The 27,763-nt window shown below is 37.2% G+C and overlaps 1 protein-coding gene and 1 non-coding gene across 2 annotated transcripts in view; both read right to left on the bottom strand.

The window, feature by feature from the left end:
* Window positions 1-27,763, bottom strand: part of LOC123871316 (GAS2-like protein pickled eggs) — a 119,257-nt gene that overhangs the window by 7,445 nt on the left and 84,049 nt on the right. The window contains exons 3-4 of the mRNA XM_045915053.1: window positions 6,502-7,065; window positions 24-717 (exon numbers count right to left, since the gene is read on the bottom strand). Of these exons, the coding sequence (XP_045771009.1) occupies window positions 24-717; window positions 6,502-7,065 (1,258 nt within the window). The remainder of the gene's footprint in view (window positions 1-23; window positions 718-6,501; window positions 7,066-27,763) is intronic.
* Window positions 21,371-21,442, bottom strand: Trnag-ucc. Its single transcript has one exon. It is a non-coding gene; the product is annotated as a tRNA-Gly (tRNA).

Genomic DNA, 27,763 nt, shown 5'->3' with positions numbered 1-27,763 from the left:
AGTAGAAAATAATGGAAACTCACCACTAAAATCAGCGTCGTCCATAGAATTTTGACTGTGCAGCGAATATCTATTCGTGGTCTTCGTGGAAGGAGATCCTTGCGTGGACCCGGCTACTACCCCAAGACTCCTGTACCCTTCATCAGACACCTCTGACCCATTGTCCGAAGCACTTTCCACAGCTGGTGCTGGAGAAACCGGTCTTGGACTCTTATTCCTGATGGAATGAGGGTTGGGGACTAAATGATTTGTTGTGACAATCTTGGTTCTTCTATCAGGGGAGGAGGAATGTCTGTTATTTCTTCCAGGACTGTTATTTCTTGGTGCAAGATGTTTCCTGCTTGGTGATGCAGCCCTATCTATATCTCCCATATATGGCAAACTGCTTGGCGCATCTAATTTGTTGCTTGACAAATATTGGCCAGACCTTGGGTCGTCGTTGTAGACTTTTGTGTAAGGAAGCGACATGGGTTCATATGTTTTTGACTCTTTGTATTGGAGGGAGGTTGGTTCCTTGTATGGTAGAGATGTTGGGCCAGGGTCTGGTCGTTCGTAGGTGACAGTGGCGCCAGCGAGGTCGTGCTTGGGGCGGGCTAAGCGTGCTGAGAGAGAGGTCCGGTGTTGAGCGCGGCAACGGCAAGGGTCATGTTTGTCCAGATAGTGGGCCAAGGTGTCCCAACCGCCTCCAACGCGTACCATCACGTGGGAGCGGAGAATCTGGAAAAGAGAAATTAAAAGTTACATACAATTGGATACTAAAATTGGATATCAAAAAAATTAAAGATCCCTTCGAAAAAATATGGTAAAATTGTAATAAGCCCTTGCGAAGCCGAGGCGGTTATTATAATATATCATTGATCTACCCCGGTTTCGCACGGGTAGCTTTAACTTAACTTATTTTATTTTGTTTAGCTTATTACAATTTTGGTAGGAATTTTCAATTTTTTCGAAAATAAAATATAGCCTATGTCACTTAGGAATAATGTAGCTTTCTACTTTGTTTCTACTGGTGCAAATTTTTTTATTATCGGTTCAGTATGGAGTTCCAGAGATTACTCCCTAAAAACAAACTTACAAACTTTACCTCTTTATAATATTAGTAAGTATAGAAAAGTTATTTGCCAATCAAGCAATAAGGAAATAAGAATACATCTGCATTCAATCTCAAAATGATAAGCCTGTTTCAAAAGTGCACATGTTTCAATTCAATGGAGACCTATTAAACCTATAGCATATAACATATAAATAGACATAATCGGTGTATTTTGGTCTATAAAAGCGGATACGAGATCCATTAAGGTGCATGAATCATAGGCAGTTCGTTCCCTTGTTTGGTCAAATCAAATCGGTCGATATACCTCAGCGTTTGGAGCTTGACCTTTATTTGTGGCCAACAATCTGACACCCAACCTGTTTTTGATGTACTTGACCAAAAATAAAGCTTTGGACAGATCGGCGGCGATACGTACCTAACTGCAAGTTAGTAGATACGTAACTGCAGTAACATGCAATGTTGCCACTTTCGGCACTAGATATACTAGTGCAATTTTAGATATTTCAATGCAATAAATGCGAAAGTGTGTCTGTCTGTCTGTCTGTCTGCTACCTTTTAACAGCCCAACAGTGTAACCGATTTGACGAAATTTGGTAGGTACATGGTTAGCTTATATCCTGGAAACGGACATAGGCTACTTTTTATCCCGGAAAATCAAACAGTTCCCACGGGATCTATAAAAATCTAAATCCACGCGGACGAAGTCGCGGGCATGCTCTAGTTTTAAATATTTCAGCGTATCTTATTTGATTTTCCCCTAAGGAGGTAAAAGACGAAGTCGCGGGCTTAGCTTATATGCTAGTTTCGTATAAGTTTGTAACAAAGTCGAAATCGCTTCTGAGGATATTAATATTTTCTCTACCAAGAAAAGAAGTTTATTTTTAGACGCAATATGGAACAATTAAGGGACCTCTTCTATAAGGTACAAGCCTCAATATTACAGACCTCATTATACTGGTGGTTCAGTTCCTGTCAATCACTCCTTATCGAGGGTCGCAAGGTTCAGGCCTATAGGTGAAACGAGGACAACAAACACCACGCCAAACTGATTTTGACTTTATTTTTGAGAATTTAAGGTTGGAAATGCAATGACATAACGTGTGTAAATGAATATTACATACTATGTTTGTGACATCGAACACTCACGTCTCAGTAATTTTCCCACGATGTCAATGATATTATGTGATGATGGCTAACTTTTGCTTTTAGGTGTCTTTATCTCGTATTTATTTAAATAAATGAAATGAATTAATTAATTTTATTTCAGTTATTTGTTTATTCATAGTAAATAGATAGATGAAAGAGCCGGCCAAGTGAGAGTCGAGCCTCGTTCTTTTAGGGTTCCGTACACGATTATGAACAACTTATTTAGGGTACATATTATGAAATACGTATTTCATTTCCAAGCTAGGCATCGCAACAAACCGTGAAAGTTAACCCCAAAAAAATGTACGTTTATTTTGGTCACAGCTTACTAACTACTTTATGAATAGTTGTTGTTAGAATTTTTGTAGGTACAAAGTTTTAGACCATTACTGTGACGGCTTCTATCTCAAAAACTAAACCACTTCGGAGTATTTATTTGTGGTATATTATGTATTATCAAATAAAATATTAGTTTCTTGCAAAGTATATGTGATCTAATAGTGGAGTAAATAAAGCCGTAAAATAGCCAATCTTAGGAAGTCCTCAGAAACAGCTCCGATTTTGATGATTTTTTTTTTAAATTCTTGTTTTTTATACATTATTTAAAATCAGAAACGTTTTGAAGCGGGGAAATAATTTTTAGTATTTTTTTATCCATATGTGCGATATTTATCCACGAAGTCCAGAAAAACGCTACCTTCTCTTTGAGAAGTTGTAGAGGAGGTCAATTGCTACAAATGACCTCTAAACACTTATGGGCAAAAACCGCCCGTTTTTGAGTTATTGATCGTTTTCAGAAAAATGCGTATTTGTTTCTTTTAAAATTCATTAAAAAAAAAGGAAGGCATATTTTTGACTTTTTATTTAATTTCTAAGTACTAGACATCTCAATTAATAATTGTGAATACTAAAATAAAAATAATCTTTGTAGGTTCCCCGGTTAGGGATCCCAAGACTGTACCAGTTTCATAATTTCTATTGGGTTACTTTGCCAAAAATACTATTTTTTTTTAAGTTACAGAAATTTTTGGATTGCAAATTATTTGCAAAGCTTCTACAGGTTCTCAGCTATCTAATGATGCACAAAACATTAAAATAAGTTGAATATTAGCTAAAAAAATGATAAAACAATAGCACAGGGAAGAAATTTCTTAACGCTTAAATTTTAAACAAATCGTTTTTTCTTTGTTTAGAGGTAGTCTCTACTTAGAAAGAGGTAACAGTTTACTGTGAATATGCGATCTGGTCAAGTCTGATCATAAAATTGGCCACGGGATAGCTCAATTGATCGATAGGAACGATTTATTTAAGATTTAAGCGTTAAGAAATTTCTCCCTTGTGCTATTATTTTATCATTTTTTTAGCTAATTTTCAACTTATTTTAAAATTTTGTACATCATTAGATAGCTGAGAATGTGTAAAAGCTTTGCAAATAATTTGCAGGCCAAAAATTTCTGTAACTTCTAGAAAAAAATAGTATTTTTGGCAAAGTAACCTAATAGAAATTATGAAACTGGTACAGTCTTGGATCCCTAACCGGGGAACCTACAAAGATTATTTTTATTTTAGTATTCAGAATTATTAATTGAGATGTCTAGTACTTAGAAATTAAATAAAAAGTCGGCAATATGCCTTAATTTTTTTTTTAAAGAAACAAATACGTATTTTTCTGAAAACGATGAATAACTCAAAAACGGGCGGTTTTCGCCCATAAGTGTTTAAAGGTCATTTGTAGCATTTGACCTCCTCTACAACTTCTCAAAGAGAAAGTAGCGTTTTTCTGGACTTCGTGTATAAATATCGCACATATGGATAAAAAAATACTAAAAATTATTTCCCCGCTTCAAAACGTTTCTGATTTTAAATAATGTATAAAAAACAATAATTTTAAAAAAAAATCATCAAAATCGGAGCTGTTTCTGAGGACTTCCGACGAAAATGCTTCGTTTACTCCACTATAATGTTATATCAGAACCTTTTGTGTCTGGCAAAAGGAATGTTCCCTATGTCAAAAATAAACTATTTCACAGTGATTATTAAATAGAGGGTCTTTCAAGATTTTTAAAAACACGTCTTTTGTTAGTTTTAAGTGTAATAACCATTTTAAATTATCGATTAAGCTAAAAAAGCATGTCACGCATTGTGACGTCACAATCCAGTATTTCATAGAAGCTCGGCGCGTGTTTTGACTTTGACGTTTGATAAAAAGTTACTGATTTGATAAGTTGGACACTACCGTATTCGCTCTTGACCATTTTATCTTAAAAACAACATTAAAAACATCATTCAACAGATGTAAAGAATCCTTTTACTATGCAAAACCTAACGTGTTTACAGTTTATGTTTATCCAGTACCTAATTAGACATAATCGAGTGATTCACTCCCAACTCACAATCCTAGATTCTAGTACAACAAGTTAAGTAAATAAAGTAATTCATCAATGTCAGTCTGTCTTCCTGTTCACCTTTATATCATATACTTGTCACAATTACATACTACATTCGATTCAATAATTGTTTATAGTTGTAAAAATTCTTACATGTTTCTTAGAAGTTATAAAAAGTTATATTATAGTCCCTAGGTCGAGATTCTTTGCATCAAAAAAAATCACCAACATTATTTTCGTATGTCTAATGTACGTATAATTAGGTAGAATCGAATCTCTATGGAAAAAAAAATGACCGACATAGCTCAAAGGATTAGCGGGCTGAAGTGGCTATGTGCAGGTCATGTCTGTCGTAGAACCGATGGACGATGGGGCAAACGTGTTCTGGAGTGGAGACCGGGTACCGGTAAGCGCAGTGTGGGACGACCTCCAGCCCGCTGGACCGATGACCTGGAGAAGGTGGCGGGGGGTGGGTGTATGAGGAAGGCGGAGGACCGTGTTTGGTGACCCGCTCTTGGAAAGGCCTATGTCCAGCAGTGAACGCATACAGGCTGATGGAATGGAATGGATTTTCTACGTACCTCATATGGGTAACCCTAACGGTAAATACGCACGGAATTGAACCTCCTAATATTGGAAGTTGCAATCGATTAAATGAGTACTCTTTCATTAATGTTGTTTCTAGGAAATTACTAGTCGTGATGATTTAGTAATAATTAATCAAATTAATTGGCGATTTCCTAATTTGAAACGTAAATTAGGAAATTAACGCAATTAAATTTGATTAACATTTCCTACGAAATAGTTATTAATATGATTTCCTATCAATGAAAATCATAACAGTTATTACAATTACATACTACTTCTGTATATTGTTGTAATATAGGTCTATACTAATTTCTGTGATATTAGATCCAACCTAAACAGGCATAGCAGATAGTAGAAGAATCAGTCACCACAGTATCATGATAACGTTTAATGCAACTTGCAATGACCTTATATAAAAAGCTGTTATATTAGTATGAGTACTTTGATCGGCAAATCAAAGACGACAAATTACAATTTACTGCTATATGCAAAATCGTGACAACTCCATAGAAATAAACAGAAACTAATTACCACAAATGAGTCATCTTGTTAGCATAATTGCCGCATCATTAGCGACTATCATTGAACCTTGTCATATAAACAACACATTGCGAACAATATGTTCAAAACAATGTTCAAAATCATATTAGCTATTCAACTTCTGAGATATCTGTGCAAGGTTGGCAGACTTATTTTGGAAAGTATGTACCTATGTGTTACGCTCAAATCAAATCAAAATTATTTATTCAAAGTAGGTACTATTGAACACCTTTTGATAGTCAGAATTGTTAGATTTGTAAGATGATATTGTGGTAATTAATTACGTAAACTTAAAACTTAATCTCAAAGATCGAAAACGCTTTTTGAGTGAATAACACAAGAGGGATTTTGAAATTAGGGAACTTGTAACAAAACGTGGAAGCTTCAACGTCACTGGTTAGTGCAGGTAGCCATAAATTAGCCCTATTTGTCTTTGATTTCACGTTATCATAACCTAAACGCACTGATTCCCTCAAGCTCATAGCCCGATGGGACGGAAATCCGACACGACCGGAGAGAGATCAGACGCAAGAGCGACGGCTTTACGTACTCTCCGAGGCATGTGAGTGCCACATCCCTTCCTAACTCCGAATTCTAAGTACTAGCCCGGGCTAGTTGAATTTCTTATCAGAAAAAAATATTAGTAAGTACCTACCTAACTATTTTTGGCCCGAACCAAGAATTGAACCCAGGATCTCTTTATCCGCAGTGGAACATGCACAAATATTTGACTAATGAGTCAGTTAGTTTTTCAATGTAGGTATGTATTTGAAAAAGAACACTTACCCTAACGAAAATCAGCAGCCTGGTATCACCAATTCTGTACTTCCCCTCCGAAACTCGCACCATCGGAAACTGGGTAGGACAGGAGCATCTTGCCACCAAATCCCTGACTCTCTCATCCAAACTCCTCAAATCATTTGTCACCAATTGCGGCTGAGGTCCAGACGGGACTAGACCAAGGGCTGAATCATCAGGTCTCAATTCCTCTCCAGCTAACTCTCTCTCTATTTGCTTTTCCATCTGAACAAGTAAAGGAGCAGGCATTCCAAGCACAGCTCCTTTTCTGGCTACCTCCAGAAGACATAATACGACATGTTTCTCATTTTTCCTCAAGCATAAATCGTCGGTTTCGAATAGCAGACATTCGAGAATTCCCAGAGCCCTTCTGCACCAGTCGATAAAGTTGGATAGGTTGTCTCTAGCGAAGAAAGTGCCGGCTTTGGCGGCTGGTAGCATGTTGACTGCTGGTCTGGAGCGGAGAGCCTTGGCTAGGATCATGGCGTCTTCGGATTCTGGGACCGGGGAGTCGAGGATCAGACGCGCTGATTCGCGGACGGCGTTTGCGTGCTGCAACAAGAGAAATGGTTTGAATTAGATGATTGTTATTTTATACATTTCTTTAAGGTATGGAGACAAAAAAGAATTTTGAAAGAATATTTAAACCGATCGATATAATAATCAATCTATCTGTAATGTGCTGATACTCAGCAACCATGTTGCTAAGTAACTAATCAACAGATTTCACATACGAATGATTTCTTCGATTGTACCTATATCAGGGTTGTTACGAAAGATATATTTTATTTCAGGGTTGTTATTGTTAGGAATTTAATTGCAATTCTATAATTAGTAGAGTTTTCAAGAAAAGTACAAAATTAGCATCATGATATTATACCAAGTAGTAATCTACTTGACAGTTTCTAGTACAAAGTTTCATCTTTTAAAATCGAACTAATATTTTCTAAATTTCTTAAGTAAATTGCATTTCTGATTCCAGTCATGTACATACTGCATCCATATAATACTATTATCCATTCGCGCGGTTAATAACAAAACTTTAACAGGGCTCTCTCCGTCACTCGTTACATACAATCGTAGTTCCAATTTCATTTGAATATTAAGAAACCAAAGTCCATGAAATTTTGCAGACATATTCTAGAAACTAATATCTGTGTCTGTGGTGTTTTAGATTTTTCTAAAAATATGTAGATTCAAAATTACAGGAGATCAAAGATTTGTATGTGAATTTTTAAGACCGCGTAACTTTGAAACCGAATATTTTAACAGAAATTTGGAAAACCACAGACATAGATATTAGTTTCTAGAACATGTCTGCAAAATTTCATGGACTTTGCTTGCTTAATATTGAAATGAAATTGGAACTACGATTGTATGAAACGAGTGACGGAGAGAGCCCTCTTAACATAATTCTCAGAGAAACTTTAATAAAACATGAGATACAATTTCATTTAGTTAGCCGCTATAGTACTTTCGACACTTATACCTTTAGGCCATAGAGATATAAACTGATAAAACATAGACAAAAACTTGTAATCAATTTTCAAGTCATGGCGCCACTCCGCCGTTTGCTAACGCCATATTAGCAACGAGTAATGAACTACCAAACTTGGTAACACTCTAACGAACTTTTTTCGTTTCAACTTTCCACTATAGATCTCTGACTACTGATTAACGCCCTAATTTGGCCGAAATAGTATACTTTTTGGGGCAGTAATCAATTATGTTATCATTCTATGGGTAAATCCTAGTAAGTATCAGCTATTTAATGATGGTCGCTAACTATGGGCCTCATAAGAAAGTTTAGAGTCACTCAGCGAGCGATAGAGAGAGAAATGCTTGGAGTTTATCTACGTCAAATCAGAAGATGAGGAGATCGGTAGGAGAACCAGAGTAACCGGCTGAAGTGGCAATGGGCAGGGCATAGAGTTCGGAAAAACGATAGACGTTGTATTAGACATCCTTATTCTGGGTTATTTGTTACTTTATTTCAACGGAGTATAATAACGGAGTGTAAATTAATTCTTTTTATTATTCAAATGTTGCCAAAGCTCAAATATATCGGAAAACTAGAGGATGCCCGCGACTTCGTCCGCGTGGATTTCGGTTTTTAAAGATCCCATGGGAACTATTTGATTTTCCGGGATAAAAAGTTGCCTATGTCCATTCCCAGGATAAAAGTTAACTCTGTAACAAATTTCGTCAAAATCAGACAGACAGACACACTTTCGCATTTAGGTATACTATTAGTATGGATCAAGCGCATATCACGGTCCCCGCCCCCACAAATTATATCCTCGATTCATTATCACTAAGTATAATGGCAGGTCTTTATATAGAGCACCTACATTATGCGCTAACTAGCAGGTAACAGGCTAGTAATCTAGAATAGATACAATTACCTCGGCTGAATATTCAATTAATTGCAACAAGAGTAGAATAACTTTGTTGTTTTATATTATCTAATGCGAAAAGTGTTGTTTTGTCATTTTCTTACGATTTTCTAATATTTTAATTAATAGGTATTTAAGTGTTGTAAAATCACATTTATTTTGAAAGCTATGCCGCTTGAGAAAGATATCAATTTTAATCCAAATGAGACAATTCCGTGCGTTAATAAACCGTGTAAGAAAATACAAAATTGCAAATCTATTGGATTTAAAGCCAGCCTTACTTAATAATAATTTCAAATGTCTTTAGTTTGTTAAAAATATTAATTATTTCGCAAAAAAAATTACGTAAGTGACATTTACACATTCCCGTCTTGCTATTGATATGTCCCGCCCATAAATATTGATTGCAATAGCTTGCTCTCACGCTCGACTTGGATAGCACTCTTAAAACGTATTCAATAAACCAGAAATCAGAGCCTCGATAGCTCAACGGTTGCGGAGCGGACTGAATTCCGAAAGGTCGGCGGTTCAAACCCCACCCGTTGCACTATTGTCGTACCCACTCCTGGCACAAGCTTTTGCTTAATTGGAGGGGAAAGGGGAGTAGTAGTCATGATTAGCATGGCTAATATTCTTTTTTTGACGTGACAACGTCTTATAATTCGATAGAGCCGGCTGCACGCACGAAAAAACATGACTCATGCGGCGTTACCTCGCTCTGAGGCGTTCCATGTAAGGCTTGAAGTGCAAGCGAGAGCGCGGAACGAGCGACAAAGAAGCACAATCGACCTTTGTTGTCACGTTCAACTATCGTCAGTAAACCGACTTTACAGACAACCAATTTTTTAAATAATAATAATTGAACTTTAAAACTTAAACATAATAAGTAATATATTACAAAGTGGAGATGAAGTCGCAAAATAATGATATACCAGGCTACATTACCTACTTTATATTTCAATTGCAAGCATACGCCGGCGCCAGCTCGCGTCACAAATACGCGTCCAACATCGATTACAATAATTATATATTGTTTATAATCGCGATTAATCTATTGCGTATCGTGCATATTAAATTAATGCCGTATTTTACCACCAGGAAGGCTGACGCGACAGGTTTGTGCTTATTATTATCTCTACTAGCTTATGACCGCAACTTCGCCCGCGTGAACTATTCTTTCAAACCCATATTTTACCCCCTTAACAGGGCTCTCTCCGTCACTCGTTTCATACAATCGTAGTTCCAATTTCATTTGAATATTAAGCAACCAAAGTCCATGAAATTTCGCAGACATATTCTAGAAACTTAAATCTGTGTCTGTGGTGTTTTAGATTTTTCTAAAAATATGTAGTTTTAAAATTACAGGGGCTCAAAGATTTGTATGAAATTTTTTAAGACCGCGTAACTTTGAAACCGAATATTTTAACAGAAATCTGGAAAACCACAGACATAGATATTAGTTTCTAGAATATGTCTGCAAAATTTCATGGACTTTGGTTGCTTAATATTCAAATGAAATTGGAACTACGATTGTATGAAACGAGTGACGGAGAGAGCCCTCTTATGGGTTGAATTTCAAAAATCTTTCAAAATCAGTCAAATTGTGTGGACGCAACTAAAACGATAAATGCTGTTCTTTACGTATGCTTTACGTTTTGTTCGCCAAGCATGTTTATTTAAGCGGAGATCTTGCAGACTCTTCAGCATAACAAAGTTTTGCATATGTTTGACTAACAACAGCCGTCTCTTTTGCTCCGAATGTTTCTTTAGGAGGCAGCACAAAGGATGTTTTCGCGAAAGGAATGAAAGGAATGGCATGCTTAGTGTTTCCTGGACTTGTTTTGAAGAGCTTTAAGCTTAACATGTATTTTTCAGCATTTTGTTTGGCGCTAAAATTATGAGCAAGTTTTCATACTTGACTTTAATGCTTGTAAATTAAAGATGTTGACTTATTTCACTGAGTTAGTGAGAGTGACTCGAAGAAAAGTGAAAGAAAATATTGGTCTCTGACGCTAGAAGATGTCTCGTGCCTGTCCTACGCCACTTAACGTATACCTATAGGATATTTTTGAGGATGTTATGGAACTCTTTATGTTTTTTAACCCCCGACCCAAAAGAGGGGTGTTATAAGTTTGACGTGTGTATCTGTGTATCTGTCTGTGGCATCGTAGCTCCTAAGTTAATGAACCGATTTTAATTTAGTTTTTTTTGTATGAATGGTGGCTTGATCGAGAGTGTTCTTAGCTATAATCCAAGAAAATCGGTTCAGCCGTTTGAAAGTTATCAGCTTTTTTCCAGTTGCTGTAACCTTCACTTGTCGGGGGTGTTATAAATTTTTATTTACACTTGTTCAAACATAACATAGATTGTTCTTTCACCTTTAAATAATAAGCGTAGATCTAATTATTTAGAAATGGGTAAGACAATTAATTTATCGTGTGCGCGTTATTTTAAGTATTTTTTTATAGATCCAATTGCTCCTCAAGATATTTTCCGTTTCCAATATAGTGGAGAAGGAAAATATCTTGAGGAACTTGCTTGCACTGTGAGGGCCTGTGGAGTCTACAATCTGCATTCCACCCTTGGGCAGTGTGGTGTACCTACTATTGCCTGAAGTCTTCTTTCTCATGTTCATGGGTGGCGGTAATCACTTAACGTCAGGTGTCTCGTCTACTCATTTGCTCGCTATTTTTTATTTTAAAAATTCTGAGATGAACGCAATCCTCTGTTACACGTTCCTCACATTATAATATTACCTGGAAAATTAAAGTTTAAAAAACATTACTTATTAGTTCATGAATCTTTAATAGATTCTCAGGTGTGAAATTGGTATGAAATTATACCTGGATCGAATTATCTAAACCGCTAAACCCACCTCAAGGTCAGCTGTAAAACCTCACGAAGCGTTTAGCGAGGAGCAATTTAGCGAAACGAAGGCAAATCGATTGGCTACAGATTACGGCTGGATGGTAAACAAAATATGATTTAATGAAACAAAAACTGTAGTATCAATTCAAAATAATTGAGTTTTGAATTAACAAAATACGATGAACTCTGTGGCATTGATTTTCGATTTATTTATCAAAAAGTCCGGGTTTATAATGTCTTTTGAAAACTACCCATAAAAACAATGCAAATGAGTCCAAAGGACTTTGAGTTATTTGGATCCAATTCCTCAAAATCCCTCAACAATTTTCAAACCCATGAAAGCTTTTGGGGTACAATATTTATGGCGGGGCAGTCGAAATCAAGCCACCAGAGACACCGCCGATGCGTTGAAGGTTGCCGGGCCTTTCAGGAGCCTTTGTTGGTCCGCCCCTTGAATAACCCGATGTTGTAATCTAGTGGAAACACCGCCGATGGGAGTTGATTCCACAGTTTGCATGTCCGTGGAAAAAAGGATCTGGCACAACGGGCGGTCGAAGTGCACCAGGCACCCAGGCTAGTCAACTTAGTCAGATATTCGAACTAGCCAAAAAATCAGATACCATTTTTAACCCCCGACCCAAAAAGAGGGGTGTTATAAGTTTGATGTGTGTATCTGTGTATCTGTCTGTGGCATGGTAGCTCCTAAACTAATGAACCGATTTTAATTTAGTTTTTTTTGTTTGGAAGCTGGCTTGATCGAGAGTGTTCTTAGCTATAATGCAAGAAAATCGGTTCAGCCGTTTGAAAGTTATTAGCTCTTTTCTAGTTACTGTTACCTTTACTTGTCGGGGGTGTTATAAGTTTTTAATTTACACTTGTATCTACTTTAATATATTATTGTAAGTCATTCTACTTAGGTAGTACTTAGTACCTACACTCGTAAAACCTGCTTACCTTTATCAGGAAGTAGGTATTTATTTAAAGAATTTAACACAACCGGCAATAAATTACATATTAATAAATATAATACCGGATGATAAATCAAACCCAGCTACCGTGCGCCCGCGCCGTCGCGTCGATATCGAAATATTATATCGTAAGTGTAAAACGACATTTCATCGAAATTAATTAACTGTGCGAAATCGGCTACCGTTTACATTCTGTTGTCACGATTTGTCTCAGTCACACATTGTTATATCAACTTCTTCTTTAGATAATTGTTTCTTGTTTGTTTAAATAGAAGTTTTATGATGTCCCGATACATTAAAATTATTTCGCTAATATTGCATAGCTTGGAGGAAATCTCTTTAACAGTCTGCCATCCGATTTGCATCCACTGTTTGGACAAGGGCCTTTAGAAAACAACACCCACATAAACAGCCCTCCGCCTTGCATGTTCATACTATGTAAATAATAAATTCATAAGTGTATCTGTCTGTCTATCTATCAATATGTTTATCTGCCTGTCATTTACCTCCATTTGACCAATTTTGGTATTCCAGAAGACGGCAACTTGCATCCCGAAGTACGAGGCATAGAGCAGTTTTATTTCTACAATAACTTCTCTTTTATGATTTTTTGATTTTGTCGCTTTTTTAATTTCAGATGCCTTTGCATAATTTAAAATTTTGGAAAGACTATTTAATACTTTTTGATTTTAAGTTACTAGCAGCCAGATACATTTATCGGAAATCCTGTAAAACGCAAAACATCCACTTGAAAGAACAACCGAGAAAAAGTAAAAACTCGAAAAAATACAAAGCATAAGCTTTTTTTTAAGTTTTCTTTTTTGTAACCTGTCATTTGTGTTTTGTGGTGCAATAAAGTATCCACATACATACATACATAGCTATTTCACATCAAAGCTTCTTATCTTAACGAGAAAGTGTAAAAGCTGTCCTGAAATCAAGTATTGCACGCAACCGAGTTCGACAACCGAAACTGCCGAAACCTGCCGGGTCGCATCGGTTCAAGGGCAATCGATCGCTGCCAAATAAATAACTCGTTTATAGGAGAAAGAACCGGCCAAGTGTGAGTCGGACTCACACATGAGGGGTTCCGTGCCATCGTACAAGAAAAAAAACTTTCATGAAGTAACCACAAATTCACTGTTTTCGGATTTTTCTTGTGCTATGACAGTGCTACCTTCCACATTATTCTAGAACGCGAATTACACTACAGGTTTTATTTCCCTTGACGGGTGATGACAGACACGACAGACAGACAGACAACAAAGTGATCCTACAAGGGCACCAATTTTTTCTGGTGACACGGAACCCTAAAAACGAATATCAATATACTAACATCGAACCCGCATCAAATGAAACATGGCTAGACCGATCCTTATTATCAAAATTTAGGTGTCATTCGATAAGCCTATTTCCTAGACATAAAAAAATTCTGCGGGAACGTCACTTTGGTCTATGGAGTTAAGACGTCGACTCTGGAATTAAAAGGAGATACTTTCTCATCCAACAGCCCAAAATTTGTTGTTCAAATAGTATCAGAAAGTAAACTTCCAAATGTCTATAAAATTTTCCTACAATTAAAACTAAAATGTTGTAGTTAACCACAACAACAACATTTTACATTCCGTAGTCTAGACGTGTCTCGTCCCAAAATAAAACCTGTTAACATTACAGCGGTATCAGTATCAATAATTAATAAAGGACAATTAAATAAAGTGCACTGGCACCTCGCGTCGAGGAAGCTGATCTTCGCAAGTGATCTTATCACTAGCCTCCACTTAATACACGTTCGTTGCCTTCTTAATAGCTTTAATAAGGTGCATCATCATTGTGCACATGTTTATGTGTTTGTTTATACTCCTTATTAAAGTACATTTCAAGATCAAATACAAAGTGTTCTTCATAAAGTGACTTCTTGCAAATATGGTAGGTTTTCTAAATCACCAAGTTTCCCTAGTTGCAGTCAGTTTTCCAACATCTACACTAGATAATACAAATTCTCTATCAAAACTTAGTATCAGCACAAAACAGAAATTCAATCGTGTTTCTAGCACAAATAATTGCTTTACTTACTCCAATATAAGTAATAACATACAAGTTCACTTTAGGACATCTATCATAATGGCACTCCATTGAAACATTTTATAATAATAATTATCACAGTTGACCGACCGTAAGCAGCTTTGCTTGACAAAAATATAAATCCCCCTATGTTCCCTATCCCGTGGGAATTTCAAAAACTTATTCCTTGTTAACATTAATAAGGGAACCTGTGTGCTAAATCCGAACTTCCTAGGTTCAATAATTTGGAGGCAGTGAGTGCATTCTTTTTTTTTAAATTTAGACTTTTTGGCAAAACGTTAAAAAAGTTCTCTTGTTTTGCAGCTTCCAGCCCACCACAAAAGTGTATGGTGTATTGTACGATTATAATGATGATACTGATCAAAATAGGATTACAACAAAAGATGAAAATCTATTGGCATCCTTGCAAATTCGAGTAGCAAGATTCAAGATCGCATTAAATCTGGACAATGATTACAAATGGTAGATACCACAAATTGGACATCAAATAAATCATTGTAAAGATTTCTAAGATGTCAATCTTGTCAAGTCTCATGGGCATCTAATGGTTTATGTATTGTTCTCTCGTATCTTTGGATCTAAACTCATTGTTGTTGTTATCGATCGCCTTTATTTTTAACGCTAAATAAACACATTTCGACCATGAACGATTTTGTTATATTTACCTGGCGTATTAAAGTTCATTGACCTCTTTAGCATCTCGAGGGACATAGAACGTAAAAAGCTGTTTTGAGCCGTCTAAAACTTTGCAAAACATGTGTTTTTTTTTATACTTGCTTCCATCTTTTTGACCTTTTGTATTTTTCCAACACACTAGAAATAATTTTACTCCGAATCAAACCACTTGGTTTGCTCATTCCTTTTATACAGATACCTATCATAAGGATCTTTTCATATACTTGGAGAATGGAATATGGAATACTTTCCAATGATCCATGTTCCATGGTCCATGTTCCTCTTTTAAACTCATTATACTAACTCAAATCTAGAGCAATTAGGCATTTTAAAGTATTATTTAATATTTGGATGATATTATCTCTGCTTATATCAGCTTATATAAAATGTATGTGACAAGGGCACGAGCAGGCACGTAAACAATTTCCTTATATTTTACACTTGACGGCAATAAATGTGAAAATTTAGATGCAATTAATGTACCACGTGACCTGGAAGCTATCGAGCGTGCGCAGGCGCGAGATCTTCCATATATGGGCTGGAGCGCGCCGCCCCGTGTCATTCGAGGCCGGACCACTGACACGCAAGGTCGCAAGCCTTCCTACTACCAGGGGTGACTGACTCATTCACACTGTCAACAGATTTACGACGCCGATAACCCGGGAGACGCGGAAGAATACCCTTTAATGTGACTTCATGGTGATGAATGAAACGAATTAAACGACGTCGAATAATCTGAATTTATTTAGCCGTTTTTGGCCTTATCGTCCATTAAATGAATGCGCAAAAACAATTTTGTACACGAATCGGCCATTTGTCATTCCAATTTACTTATCTCGCCGCACAGATAGTCAGCGTAGGTCTTATCTTCGTTAAAAACCGCTCAAGTGCGAGTCACACTCGCGCACCGAGGGTGCCGTACTACAGTCGTATTTTTTCGAAATTTTGCACGATAAATAAAAAAGTGTTATGCATAAAAATAAATAAAAATCTGTTTTTAAATGTACAGCTATAGCCAATCATATGATATACCATTTGGTATAGTGTAATCTTACTTTGAATGTTGAAAATACTATTATTTGTTCATGAACACATTTTAATTTTTTCGTAATGTCACCACAAATTCACGGTTCTCGGATTTTTTTCATTTATTTGTGCTATAAGACTTACCCACCTGCCAAATTTTACGAATCTAGGTCAAGGGGAAGTACCCTATAGGTTTTCTTGACGACAGACAGACAGACAACGAAGTGATCCTATAAGGGTTCCTTTATTCCTTTCGAGGTGCGGAATCCTAGAAATGTAAGGCTCATGATTAAAATATGAGGCAAGAAGTTAATTTAATAAACGACGTCGTTTCTCAGGCCGCGAGCCTGCCAAGATACCCGGATGCAGAATTAAATAATCCTGTTGATATTTCTAAGAAGGATAAAAATGGGCTGGCATCGTGCTTGAGTCGACCATGGTGATGGCGCGGCTTCTATGGTAGATAAAAGGAATGGTCGGCTCATTAAACATAAAATAAGATCTGACATAATAGTAGACCAATAAATTCTATTGCAATATATTTTGAAATAGGTAGTAGAGTAGGTACTTACAAAATTCGTTAGGGGCGTTGAGCGATTTTGGGATCATCGGCAAAAAGATCGCGTCATCAACAGCTAATGTTAAATGTTCGACGACCTCCTGGCGCAGTGGTAAACTCTGTGGTATGTGGAAGTTTCCGGGTTCGATTCCCGACAGGGGTTTGGAATTTTCTAAATTTCTGGTCTGGTCTGGTGGGAGGTTAGTTACCACTTACCACCCTTCCGGCAAAACGCTGCCGCCAAGCGATTTAGCGTTCTGGTACGATGCCGTATAGAAACCAAAGGAGTATGGGTTTAATGAAACCTGCCATATCCGTTCCAGGTTAGCCCGCTTCCATCTTAGATTGCATCATCACTTACCACCAGATTAGATTGCAGTCAAGGGCTAACTTGTATCTGAATAGAGCTAGGAGTGCCGATGGATGTAAAAACTGAACTAATGTTAAAATGGTTGTAATTTACGAGTAATGAAATTTTAATTTTAATAAGTAACAACAATTCAAAAATTAAACTTTTGCCAATTTTTTCCTTCACTTACTTTATCGGTAAACAAGTGGTAGAAAATGGATAGAAATAATTGTATGCGAATATCGAGTGGAAATAGTCATATGAGCGAATGGAAATAACAAGGTATTCACTACTTATATGCCTTTATGAGTTGCACGCCACTGAGCGCCATTTTGTCTAAGTAGAACTCTATGCACGGAAGGACGTTCTTAGTTCTTACTAACTAACAATGAAAGTGAAGTGAAAATAGAAACTTTAGGACGTCGAAATTATTTTTTTTAGATAAGAATATTAGCCAAGTTTATAATGCTGACTAATATTCCCCTTTCCCCTCCAATTAAGACTAAAGCTTGCGCTAGGAGTAGGTATGACAATAGTGCAACGGGTGGGGTTTGAACCGGCGACCTTTCGGTTTTCAGTCCGCTCCTTTAACCATTGAGCTATCGAGGCTATATGAAAATCCCGGCAAAATACGTCGCTAGGTATCTGTTTTTCTCTGAGAACTTTTCTGAGATTTCTATGCTTTTTAACTATTCAGCTAAAGAAAGATAGATTTAAATGTAAAAGAATCTGTAAAACTCTGAAAAATGTAAGACTTCCATGTTACTTAGGTATCGGTAAAGAGTTGAATTTCATAAATCAGTAATGTGAGTAACCAAATGAAAATAAAGAGTTAAACGTATAGTACAACGAAGTAACATTTGAACCACAAAAGAAACTATCGGTCACGCATTTTGTCATGCAAAATTATGTCGATTCTCAGAGAGCATGATTTTCACAAATTAAGTAATGTTACGTGAATTAAGTCGTGGGAATCTTTTGGTTCACTTGTTTCGAAAAAGTAATGTAATAAATGTAGTAATCCACATTATTAAATAATAGATGAGACTGTGTTATGCCACACTGATTTCATGATACACTTACCTATTTTTTTTTTTATTCACTATAGGTAAGCGCTTAACAACAACCACACCTGATGGAAAGTGGTGATGTGGCCTAAGATGGGACGCGTTTACCTAGAAGATGCCTATTCGCTATATATATTAGGAGAAAGGGTTCCGTACCTCAAAAGGAAAAACGGAACCCTTATAGGATCACTTTGTTGTCTGTCTGTCTGTATGTCTGTCTGTCCGTCCGTCCGTCCGTCGTGTCTGTCAAGAAAATCTATAGAGTACTTCCCGTTGACCTAGAATTATGAAATTAGGCAGGTAGGTAGGTCTTATAGCACAAGTACAGGAATAAATCTGAAAATCGCGAATTTGTGGTGACATCATTAAAAAAAAATTAAAATGTGTTGTGTTTCAATTTTCAAAGTAAGATAACTATACCACGTTGGGTATCATATGAAAGGGCTTTACCTGTACATTCTAAAACAGATTTTACATAAAAATAAATAAAAATCTGTAAATTTGATTTATCGTGCAAAATGTCGGAAAAAATACCCGAGTACGGAACCCTGAGTGCGCGAGTCTGACTCGCACTTGACCGGTTTTTTCAGTTTCGGAATGAATATCACGTAATCTTAAAGATGTACGTATGATCTCGTAATGTTCTAGTATAGTTAAGCATACTTATTAATCATCAGTTAATCGTGAAGGCGATCTGATTCTCCCATCAAATTCTGGTAAAAGGCTTTGACGGAACTCGAACAGCCTCGAGGCTCGAGGTATGACACCGTGGCCATTTAGGGCGCGTATTGGCATTGCCTTGGGACGGAATCTTGATGATTATGACCATTAGTTGATCATAGCTCGCCGTATTTGGCTATTCCGTGTTCGCCGGCTGGCAGGCAGTGTAGGTACGCCTGTTTGTCGTCGGACAAGTGAGTTTAATTGAAGCGGGCACTTCCTGGTGTTATTAATAACTGGATGCCCATTTGTGATTTATATGAGTAAAGCTGGAGCTGGAAATTCTCACAGATTATTTATTTATTCATATACAATAATGTTTTTCCTTCTCATTGTAAACCGTTAATTTTCGTTTTTGTACCAGTTTTTGAGTAGTGATTTTCATTTTCATGAGTTCCTGTTGAATGAATGAATGAGTTTTCATTTTCAGAAGTTGAATTGAGAAATTCAACTTCTGTGGCGTGCCATCAAAATTTCAAACTAGACTATCGAAAAGAAAAAAGAAATAAATAAAAAAGATATTTTGATTTATATCTCTAACGTTTACTCTTCGATTTACGTACTCAGGATTTTAGGGTTCCGTACCGAAAGGGTAAAAACGAGGCCTTATTTATGTCACTCTGCAGTCTGTCTATTTGTCTGTGCGCGTGTCGTGTCGTTTCAAATTATCATGTTAACAGGGCTCTCTCCGTCACTTACTCCATACAATCGTAGTCCCAATTTCATTTGAATATTAAGCAACCAAAGTTCATGAAATTTCGCAGACTCTCTTGAAACTAATATATATGCCTGTGGTGTTTTAGATTTTTCTAAAAATGTGTAGTTTTAAAATTACAGGGGTTCAAAGATTTGTATGTGAATTTTAAGACCGCTTAACTTTGAAACCGAATATTTTAACGCAAATCTGGAAAACCACAGGCATAGATACTAGTTCCTGGAACGTTTCTACAAAATTCCATTGAGTATAATTGGATAGTATTCCAATAAGAGACGAACTATGTTTGCATGGAGCGAGTGACGGAGAGACCCCTCTTAATAATTATGTACGGAACCGTAAAAGAAGGAGGCCCGTCTCGCACTTGACCGGTTTTCCAATTTAATAGCTAACTCTCGGGACGATTACTCATATTTTATTGTAAACCAAGCAAGGTTATGTATCTCTCTTTATATTGTTACAACATGTGTTCAATATTGTATGTCAAACTCTGTCAGTCGCTTTAGCAGGCGGTGCGAGGTGAGTGGAAACAGGAAATGAAGTTAGCTACTACAATGTGTGTCGATATGTTGAAGGATCTGTTATAGATTGTTGGCAGAGCCATCTACAAACATGCTGATGGCGGTCCAACAGCTGCTAACCTGTTCAGGATTGGATTTCGTAGTATAATTATTGTGCTATTCGTACCATCTGGTAGCATGTAGTATCGTCAACGTGATGCCACTATACTACGCGAAAATTCCATAATTTTATTTTCAGGGTCAACCGACTTATTGGCGGATTCCTTTTACTTATTAATATTTATACTACAATATCGGAATTTCGACCAAATCAGACAATGACAAGGTAGACGAAGATATTTCACGTGCTATTTTAAAATCTGATTTTTTAGATATTTTAGAATCTGAAAATTGCTCTAACAGAAAAGGATTGATATATTTCATGAATGAGGTCGAGGAGAAAGGCGATAAAACGAAACGTTTAGACCTGGAAGCCACAATGCCAAAAACCGATAGAGTAAAGCAAAAGCAAAAACCCGGCTCATAAACAAAAAAAAACATGAAAAACGTCAAACCTAGCATAATTTTTGAAAAGTACTAATTTTATTTCCATGTATAATATTTTTTCTAGTGTCTGAATCTAACCCCTAATATCTACAGATGGACAAAGTCGGGCTGGTTAGTCTGGTAGAGAGTTGATTTATAGGCACGTCCACAATTAGCTCGAGATTAAAGAAAAGAACATTTTAGTCACAATCAGCTGATTCAATTATATCATAGAAGGTACAACTAGTAAATACATGGAAAATGTAAAATGTTTAATCAAATTATTTTCATAATAAAATTATTGGATAACAATAAAAGAATATAAAATAAATAAAATAATTACAAAGAATAATTCGGTAACAAATAAAAATAAAAAGTAAAAAGTGTGCGATGGCCGGGAATCGAACCCGGATCAACTGCTTGGAAGGCAACTATGCTGACCATTACACCACCATCGCAACTGGCAGCTGAGACGAAATATCAACAAACACTCAGAAGAGTACAGTATATTAACCTTTCACCTTTCACATTGAGTTCTTATTCTTTTGTTTTTATAATAAATGGTAAACAAGTAACTATCGCTATATTGCTCATTTGATATCGGAGTTAGAAGCCGCTATTATAAACAATACGCGACATATCGAGATGGCAATCGAGGTGGAGACGCCCCGCACACCCGCACAGCCCCCGTGCAAACCCGAAGCGGGATAGCGCGGGTGACGTACGGGTATGCGGGGAGTCCTCCCGCTTCAAATCCAAATTGCCATCTCGACCTGTCGCGGACTATACCTACCTATATTTTTGTCAATTCCATTATAACCATTATAATACCTACCTGAGTGCAATTATTAAATAGTAGATGATGCCCGCGACTTCGTCCGCGTGGATTTAGGTTTTTCGAAATCCCGTGGGAACTCTTTGATTTTCCGGGATAAAAAGTAGCCTATGTGCTAATCCAGGATATTATCTATCTCCATTCTGAATTTCAGCCAAATCCGTCCAGTGGTTTTTGCGTGAAGGAGTAACAAACATACACACACACACACATACACACACACACACACACACATACAAACTTTCGCTTTTATAATATTAGTGTGACTAGATGATGCCCACGACATCGTCCGCGTGTATTTAGGTTTTTTTTAAATCTCGTGGGAACTCTTTGATTTTCCGGGTTAAAAAGCAGCCTATTCATCAAAATCGGTTCAACTGTTGGGCCGTGAAAAGCTAGCAGACAGACAGGCACACTTTCGCATTTATAATAATAGTATGGATCGTTTATTTTTAAATGTATAGGTACTCATATTGGTCGTCGGTTGTACAATTATTGAGTACACGAGCGTACAAAATGAAGTGCAAGTTCATTAGAGGATAAACAAATTCATTTATTACGGACCACTTCCATTTTTTAGGGCAGGCACACGTTTATTTTCATTGCATAATATTATTGATAACTAATAAATAATCCTTTTTAATATTACTTACTAATGCGAAAGTAGTAGGGTATAGATAGGTCCATGGGTACTATTGGGAATTCTATATAGTTAGCCAGTAAAAGTATCAAGCTGACAGCCCTATGCATCCTTGCATTACCGCGCACCGCATCGCAATTACTTTGTAGATCGCCGACGGAAAGTCGTGATCGCCGAGATTGGGCGACGACCACGCGTTTGTATTATGTGGGACAGTACTAGTGTATTCATCAAGTCAAAGTCAAAATCAAAGTCATTTATTCAAATTGGGTACTATTTCTGGGTTGTCTGAAAGAGATCACTTTGGTGATAAGGTCGCCCTTTGTTTTGTGTATCCTGTATTCTTACTCTTTGTAATTTTTAACCGACTTCAAAAAAGGAGGAGGATAGATACGAAAATGGGTCTGCTCGCTTTTCACTGCCCAACAGTTTAACCGATTCTGATGTTCGGTGCTTACATCGCGAGGACGGACATTGACTACTTTTTATCCCGGAAAATTGAGTTCCCACAAGATACATAGGGGCCCATCCAATTAAACAAATAATACGAAATTTGGTACCTACATCCCGGAAATTGACATAGGCAACTTTTTGTCCCGTATCTGATGTAATCTAGTAGGCAATAAATTCCATAGTAGGTACCTACCGTGGATGAAGGCCTGGACTACGCTACGCTTTCACGGACTGTCCAGCGTGGTGTAAACTGTTGGTCCTTGTATCGCGGCATGTTTGTCGTCGATAACCCGTGACCTTATGTAATTGGCATGCATTCCCACGGCGAGGTGACCTTTGCGCTTGACGCTTGTTAGCCGACGGCGCCTAACATGACAAACCGTCCTGGCTATCTTATGTACATCGCTAGGGCTCCCGTAAACAGGGCTCCTTGTTAGGTTATGTAGGGCCTTTGGGTGCTTTAATGAACGCTGTAGTTTTTATCCCGAGGGAACTCATTGATTTTCCGGGATAGAAAGTAGCCCATGTGTTAATCCAGGGTATAATCTACTTTCATTCCTTTCAGCCAAATTTGTCCAGTAGTTTTTGCGTGAAAGAGTAACAAACATACACACACGCACATACACACCAACTTTCGCCTTTATAATATTAGTGTGATTTTGTAGTATAAATGTAATGCTTACGTACCAAAGAGGTAACTTTATACAGACAATAGACAGCGTAATCACACTTCACACTAATATTATAAAGGCGAAAGTTTGTATGTGTGTGTGTGTGGGTGTATGTTTGTTACTCCTTCACGCAAAAACCACTGGACGGATTTGGCTGTAATTTGGAATGGAGATAGAATATAATATCCTGGATTAGCACATAGGCTACTTTTTGTCCCGGAAAATCAAAGAGTTCCCACGGGATTTCGAAAAAACTAAATCCACGCGGGCGAAGTCGCGGGCATCGGCTAGTATCTCATAGATCGCATAAAATGTAGAGGCAGATCTAGCGATATTACGCCAGGTATGACTGTTGTGGCATCTATTGTGAGTATTAATGGCGCTTCTGCGCTGAAATATGACCGCGCCGCGAGCTAGACGCGGACAAATCTAATAGATCCCAGCCTGAATAAGGGATAGGACATAATACAAATCGAAAAATCAAAAAAATAAAATTCCACATCTGAAAATGACGCCGTTCAGCTGCCATATTGTTTTTTTTTTTTTCAATAAATTTATAGGCAGTGTCATTTGGAATGATCTAAGGATTCTAACGATATCCCATACATCCAAATCTGTGCAAGCATTTAGAAGTTATTGTGGAATAAAGAAATTCACATACAAAGTACTTACGTATACAACAACGAGCAATGAAAACTTGAAAACATTACTTACACTTTTTTTGGACAATCTGTCTATCAATCCGCACTTGGCTAGCGTGGTGGACTATGGCCTAATCTCATTCAGTAATATGCCATCCGTTCTCAGTAGTGAGCCGGCAATGGATTGATGATAAGGATGTGCGTTTTACTCAGTTAAATATGCCTTGCTTCAACAGTGAAGATAACCATCATGCCAGAAGATTCTTTATAATGTTCTCAACGGTGTGAAATCTGTCGATTCGCTCTTCAGCCCTTTGGTTAAAACCAAGGTAAACCCCTTCTCATTCTCATAATAACAAAAAAAAAGTATTTAAATATCTATTAATTTTGCTTTGTATAAACTGTGCTTTACTTTCGTACAAAGCCATGGTGGCCATGGTAAGTACCTAAACTTGCAGGTGTTACCCGTTTCAAATTATCAAATAGTCAACCATTATGAAATTAGGAGCTGAAGTAAACTAACTTGTAGGTATTCTAGGATTAAATTACACAATCTGATACCTGGACAACCTTCACAATGGCGGAATTTACTTTACTAAATGCTGAATCGAACAATTCCTAGAAATACCTACTGTGTAGTGGTAATATTATTGTTTACTAGCTGTGCCCGCGACTTCGTTCGCGTGGAATAGCTCTCAGCGCGCTTTATATAGCCACGGACGCTCAGGCGCGAGGCTTGTATCTGTACATTAAAAATGTTCGCTGTGATTCTTTAAATTGCCATAAAGCTTACTACAATATATTAGTGAAAACCGTATCTAAATCGAATAAGCCGTTTCTGATATTAGCGTGCACACAGACAAACGGACAAAAAAAAATTAATTACAATTTCGGGTTCGGCATCGATATAATAACAACCCCTGCTACTTTTTTTTATATATTTCCATTGTACAGACACCACTTTTCTACAATTTTATTATATGTATAGATTTTGTGTTATTTATTTGCTAGCTTTTGCTAGATAATAACTATAGAAATAAGAAGTAAAACATGAAATATTATAAGCAATTAAGCAATATTCCAACTTTATGGATAATTTAAAATCTGGCTCAAAACTCTATGATAAAGTTAAGTGTCTATTTTGATTTCTTGGTAAAAATCCAGAATAATATCTAACTATGCAAAATCCCAAAAGGACCAAGATGTGTAAAGCTGCCTTTCGGTTTCCATGATTCTTTCACGAACGATGCTCTTCAAGCGAAAGCTATCTTGCGTTTAAAAAATCTTAGATAGGTAGGTATTACAGCAATAAAGAAATAAAAAAATTTCAAAAGAAAAATAAAACCGACTTCAAAAACCAAAAACACTAAAAAGTAGAAAATAATTTTTGTTTAGCTACACATGTAATGTACCTAGGTATGAAGTCGAGCGAGCATATTAAAACAAAATTAGAAATCCAAGAGTTACATGTGTAGCTAAACAAAAATTATTTTATACTTTTTAGTGTTTTTGGTTTTTGAAGTCGGTTTTATTTTTCTTTTGAAATTTTTTTATTTCACAATTTTTAGTGGCCCCACTGTACTATAATATGCTATGCCCAGTTAAAACCCTACTGTTTACTAAGCTATTACACTGATCGCGAGCAATTTGCTCTTATCCATTGAGGAGTTCTGTTCTCCATCTCCGAAGATATTCATCAGATCTTCACCAAATTTATATGGGACCACCTGCACAGTATACCCTTTCAAAAAAAAAAAATTTTCCAAATCGGTCCAGGGGTCTTTGAGTAATCGGGGAACATACATAAAAAAAAAAAAAAAGATCCCGACGAATTGAGAACCTCCTCCTTTTTTGGAAGTCGGTTAATTATATGCGGGGGAAGTTGAAGACAGTCAATAACTTAGGTTTAGTCTAGTTTTCTAGTCACCAAGTCTGGAATGGCAAACTGAATTTCGTAAAGTTGCTAATTTCTGCGTGGGGTTGTTCGGTATCCTATGAAACTGGTTATTCGTTGACATTTTGTTTATTTATTACTGTAATCTCTGAGTTTCGTGCTAATTTCCTCCTTAGACGATCACCAAAGCAAAAGGCTACCTTTTCTTGGGGTTCCATGCCCAAAGGGTAAAAAATGGAACCCTATCATTCTGCTGTCTATCTGTCCGTTCGCCGGTCAGAGATAACTCTAGCTCGTAGACAAGGTCTGGTCTCAGGAATCGAACCCGGGACCTCCCACTTATGTCACACTCGCCAGGGAGTCGTCAGAAATCACTTATTTCGATGACATAACAGAGCTATGATTAGCTATGTCATCACAACTCATTATTATCAATTGGTCTCAGTTTCACGTAGATTTTCCGTCATTTTGTATGTTTTCCGTCGCCCCTTATGGCCGTAACAAGCGTAGTATCCTTGACCGGACGCAGCCTACTTGGCAGATGGCTCGTGACAGACAGACGGGCGGACAATCGGAGGAAACGCTATGGTAGGTGCCTGTCTGCTGCAACACCTTAAGTTGAGTTATGACGGTTTCCTGCGCAACTGTAGGTAGGTACTGTATGTTTTTTTAAATAAAAATAGCTAGCAAACGAGCAGGCGGGTCACCTGACGTTAAGTGATTACCGCCGCCCATGTACATTTGCGGTACCAGAGGAACCGCCAATGCGTTGCCGGCCTTTCAGGAATTTGTTCGTTTTCAATGGTTTGTTGGTTGGTTTGGAATGTTTTTTGATATTACTGATATCTAGCTAATGAAAAGTTGATGTTACATCATTATTATCATCATCAACCGATAGACACGTCCACGGCTGGACATAGGTCTCTTGTGGGAACTGCCACAGGGTACGGTCATGCGCCGCCTGGATCCAGCGGCTCCAGCTTGATGTCGTCTGTCCACCTGGTAGGGGATCTTCCAACGTTGAGTTTTCCGGTGCGAGGTCGCTATTTAAGCATTTTGGGACCCCAATGGGTATCGTTTTTTCGAACTATGTGCCCTACCCATTGGCACTTCAGCTTCACAACTCGCTTATCTATGGCAGTTACTTTGGTTCTCCGACGGATTATCTCATTTCTAATTTGATCACGAAGAGGAACTGAAAGCATAGCGCTCTCCATCGCTCGCTGAGTGACTCTGAGCTCTCTTGTGAGACTTAGCAACCATGTATCGGATCCATAAAAACTTATAAAAGCTCAGAAAAACTATTGCCGTGATGAGGCACAAAACCGACATGAGTCAAAGGCCAAAATCTTCTTCAGGTCACTGAGCGCAATAAGGTAGTAACTAAGTTCAGATAGTGCTTGTGAAAGAAGTTAATTCAAATAAAAGATTGTAAAAGTAAACAAAATGGCAGCTTAACTAACTGTGTGGGTATATTTCATAAGTTCATTATTAAGCCATTGTATTCAACGTTCAGTCACATTTATAGCCAATATACGAGAACTATAAAAGTCGTAGGTGAGAAGGCAACTGTCCAAATAGATTGTTAAGATAATAGCAAGGGCTGAGTGGGCGTTAACAGTTACCCTACATCTCACAAAGTTTA

This window comes from Maniola jurtina, chromosome 13 (genome assembly GCF_905333055.1).
Source record: "Maniola jurtina chromosome 13, ilManJurt1.1, whole genome shotgun sequence".
In the NCBI taxonomy this organism is placed as follows: Eukaryota; Metazoa; Arthropoda; class Insecta; order Lepidoptera; family Nymphalidae; genus Maniola; species Maniola jurtina.
The sequence above is the reverse complement of the archived record's forward strand: the minus strand, read 5'-3'. Positions and strand labels throughout refer to the sequence as shown.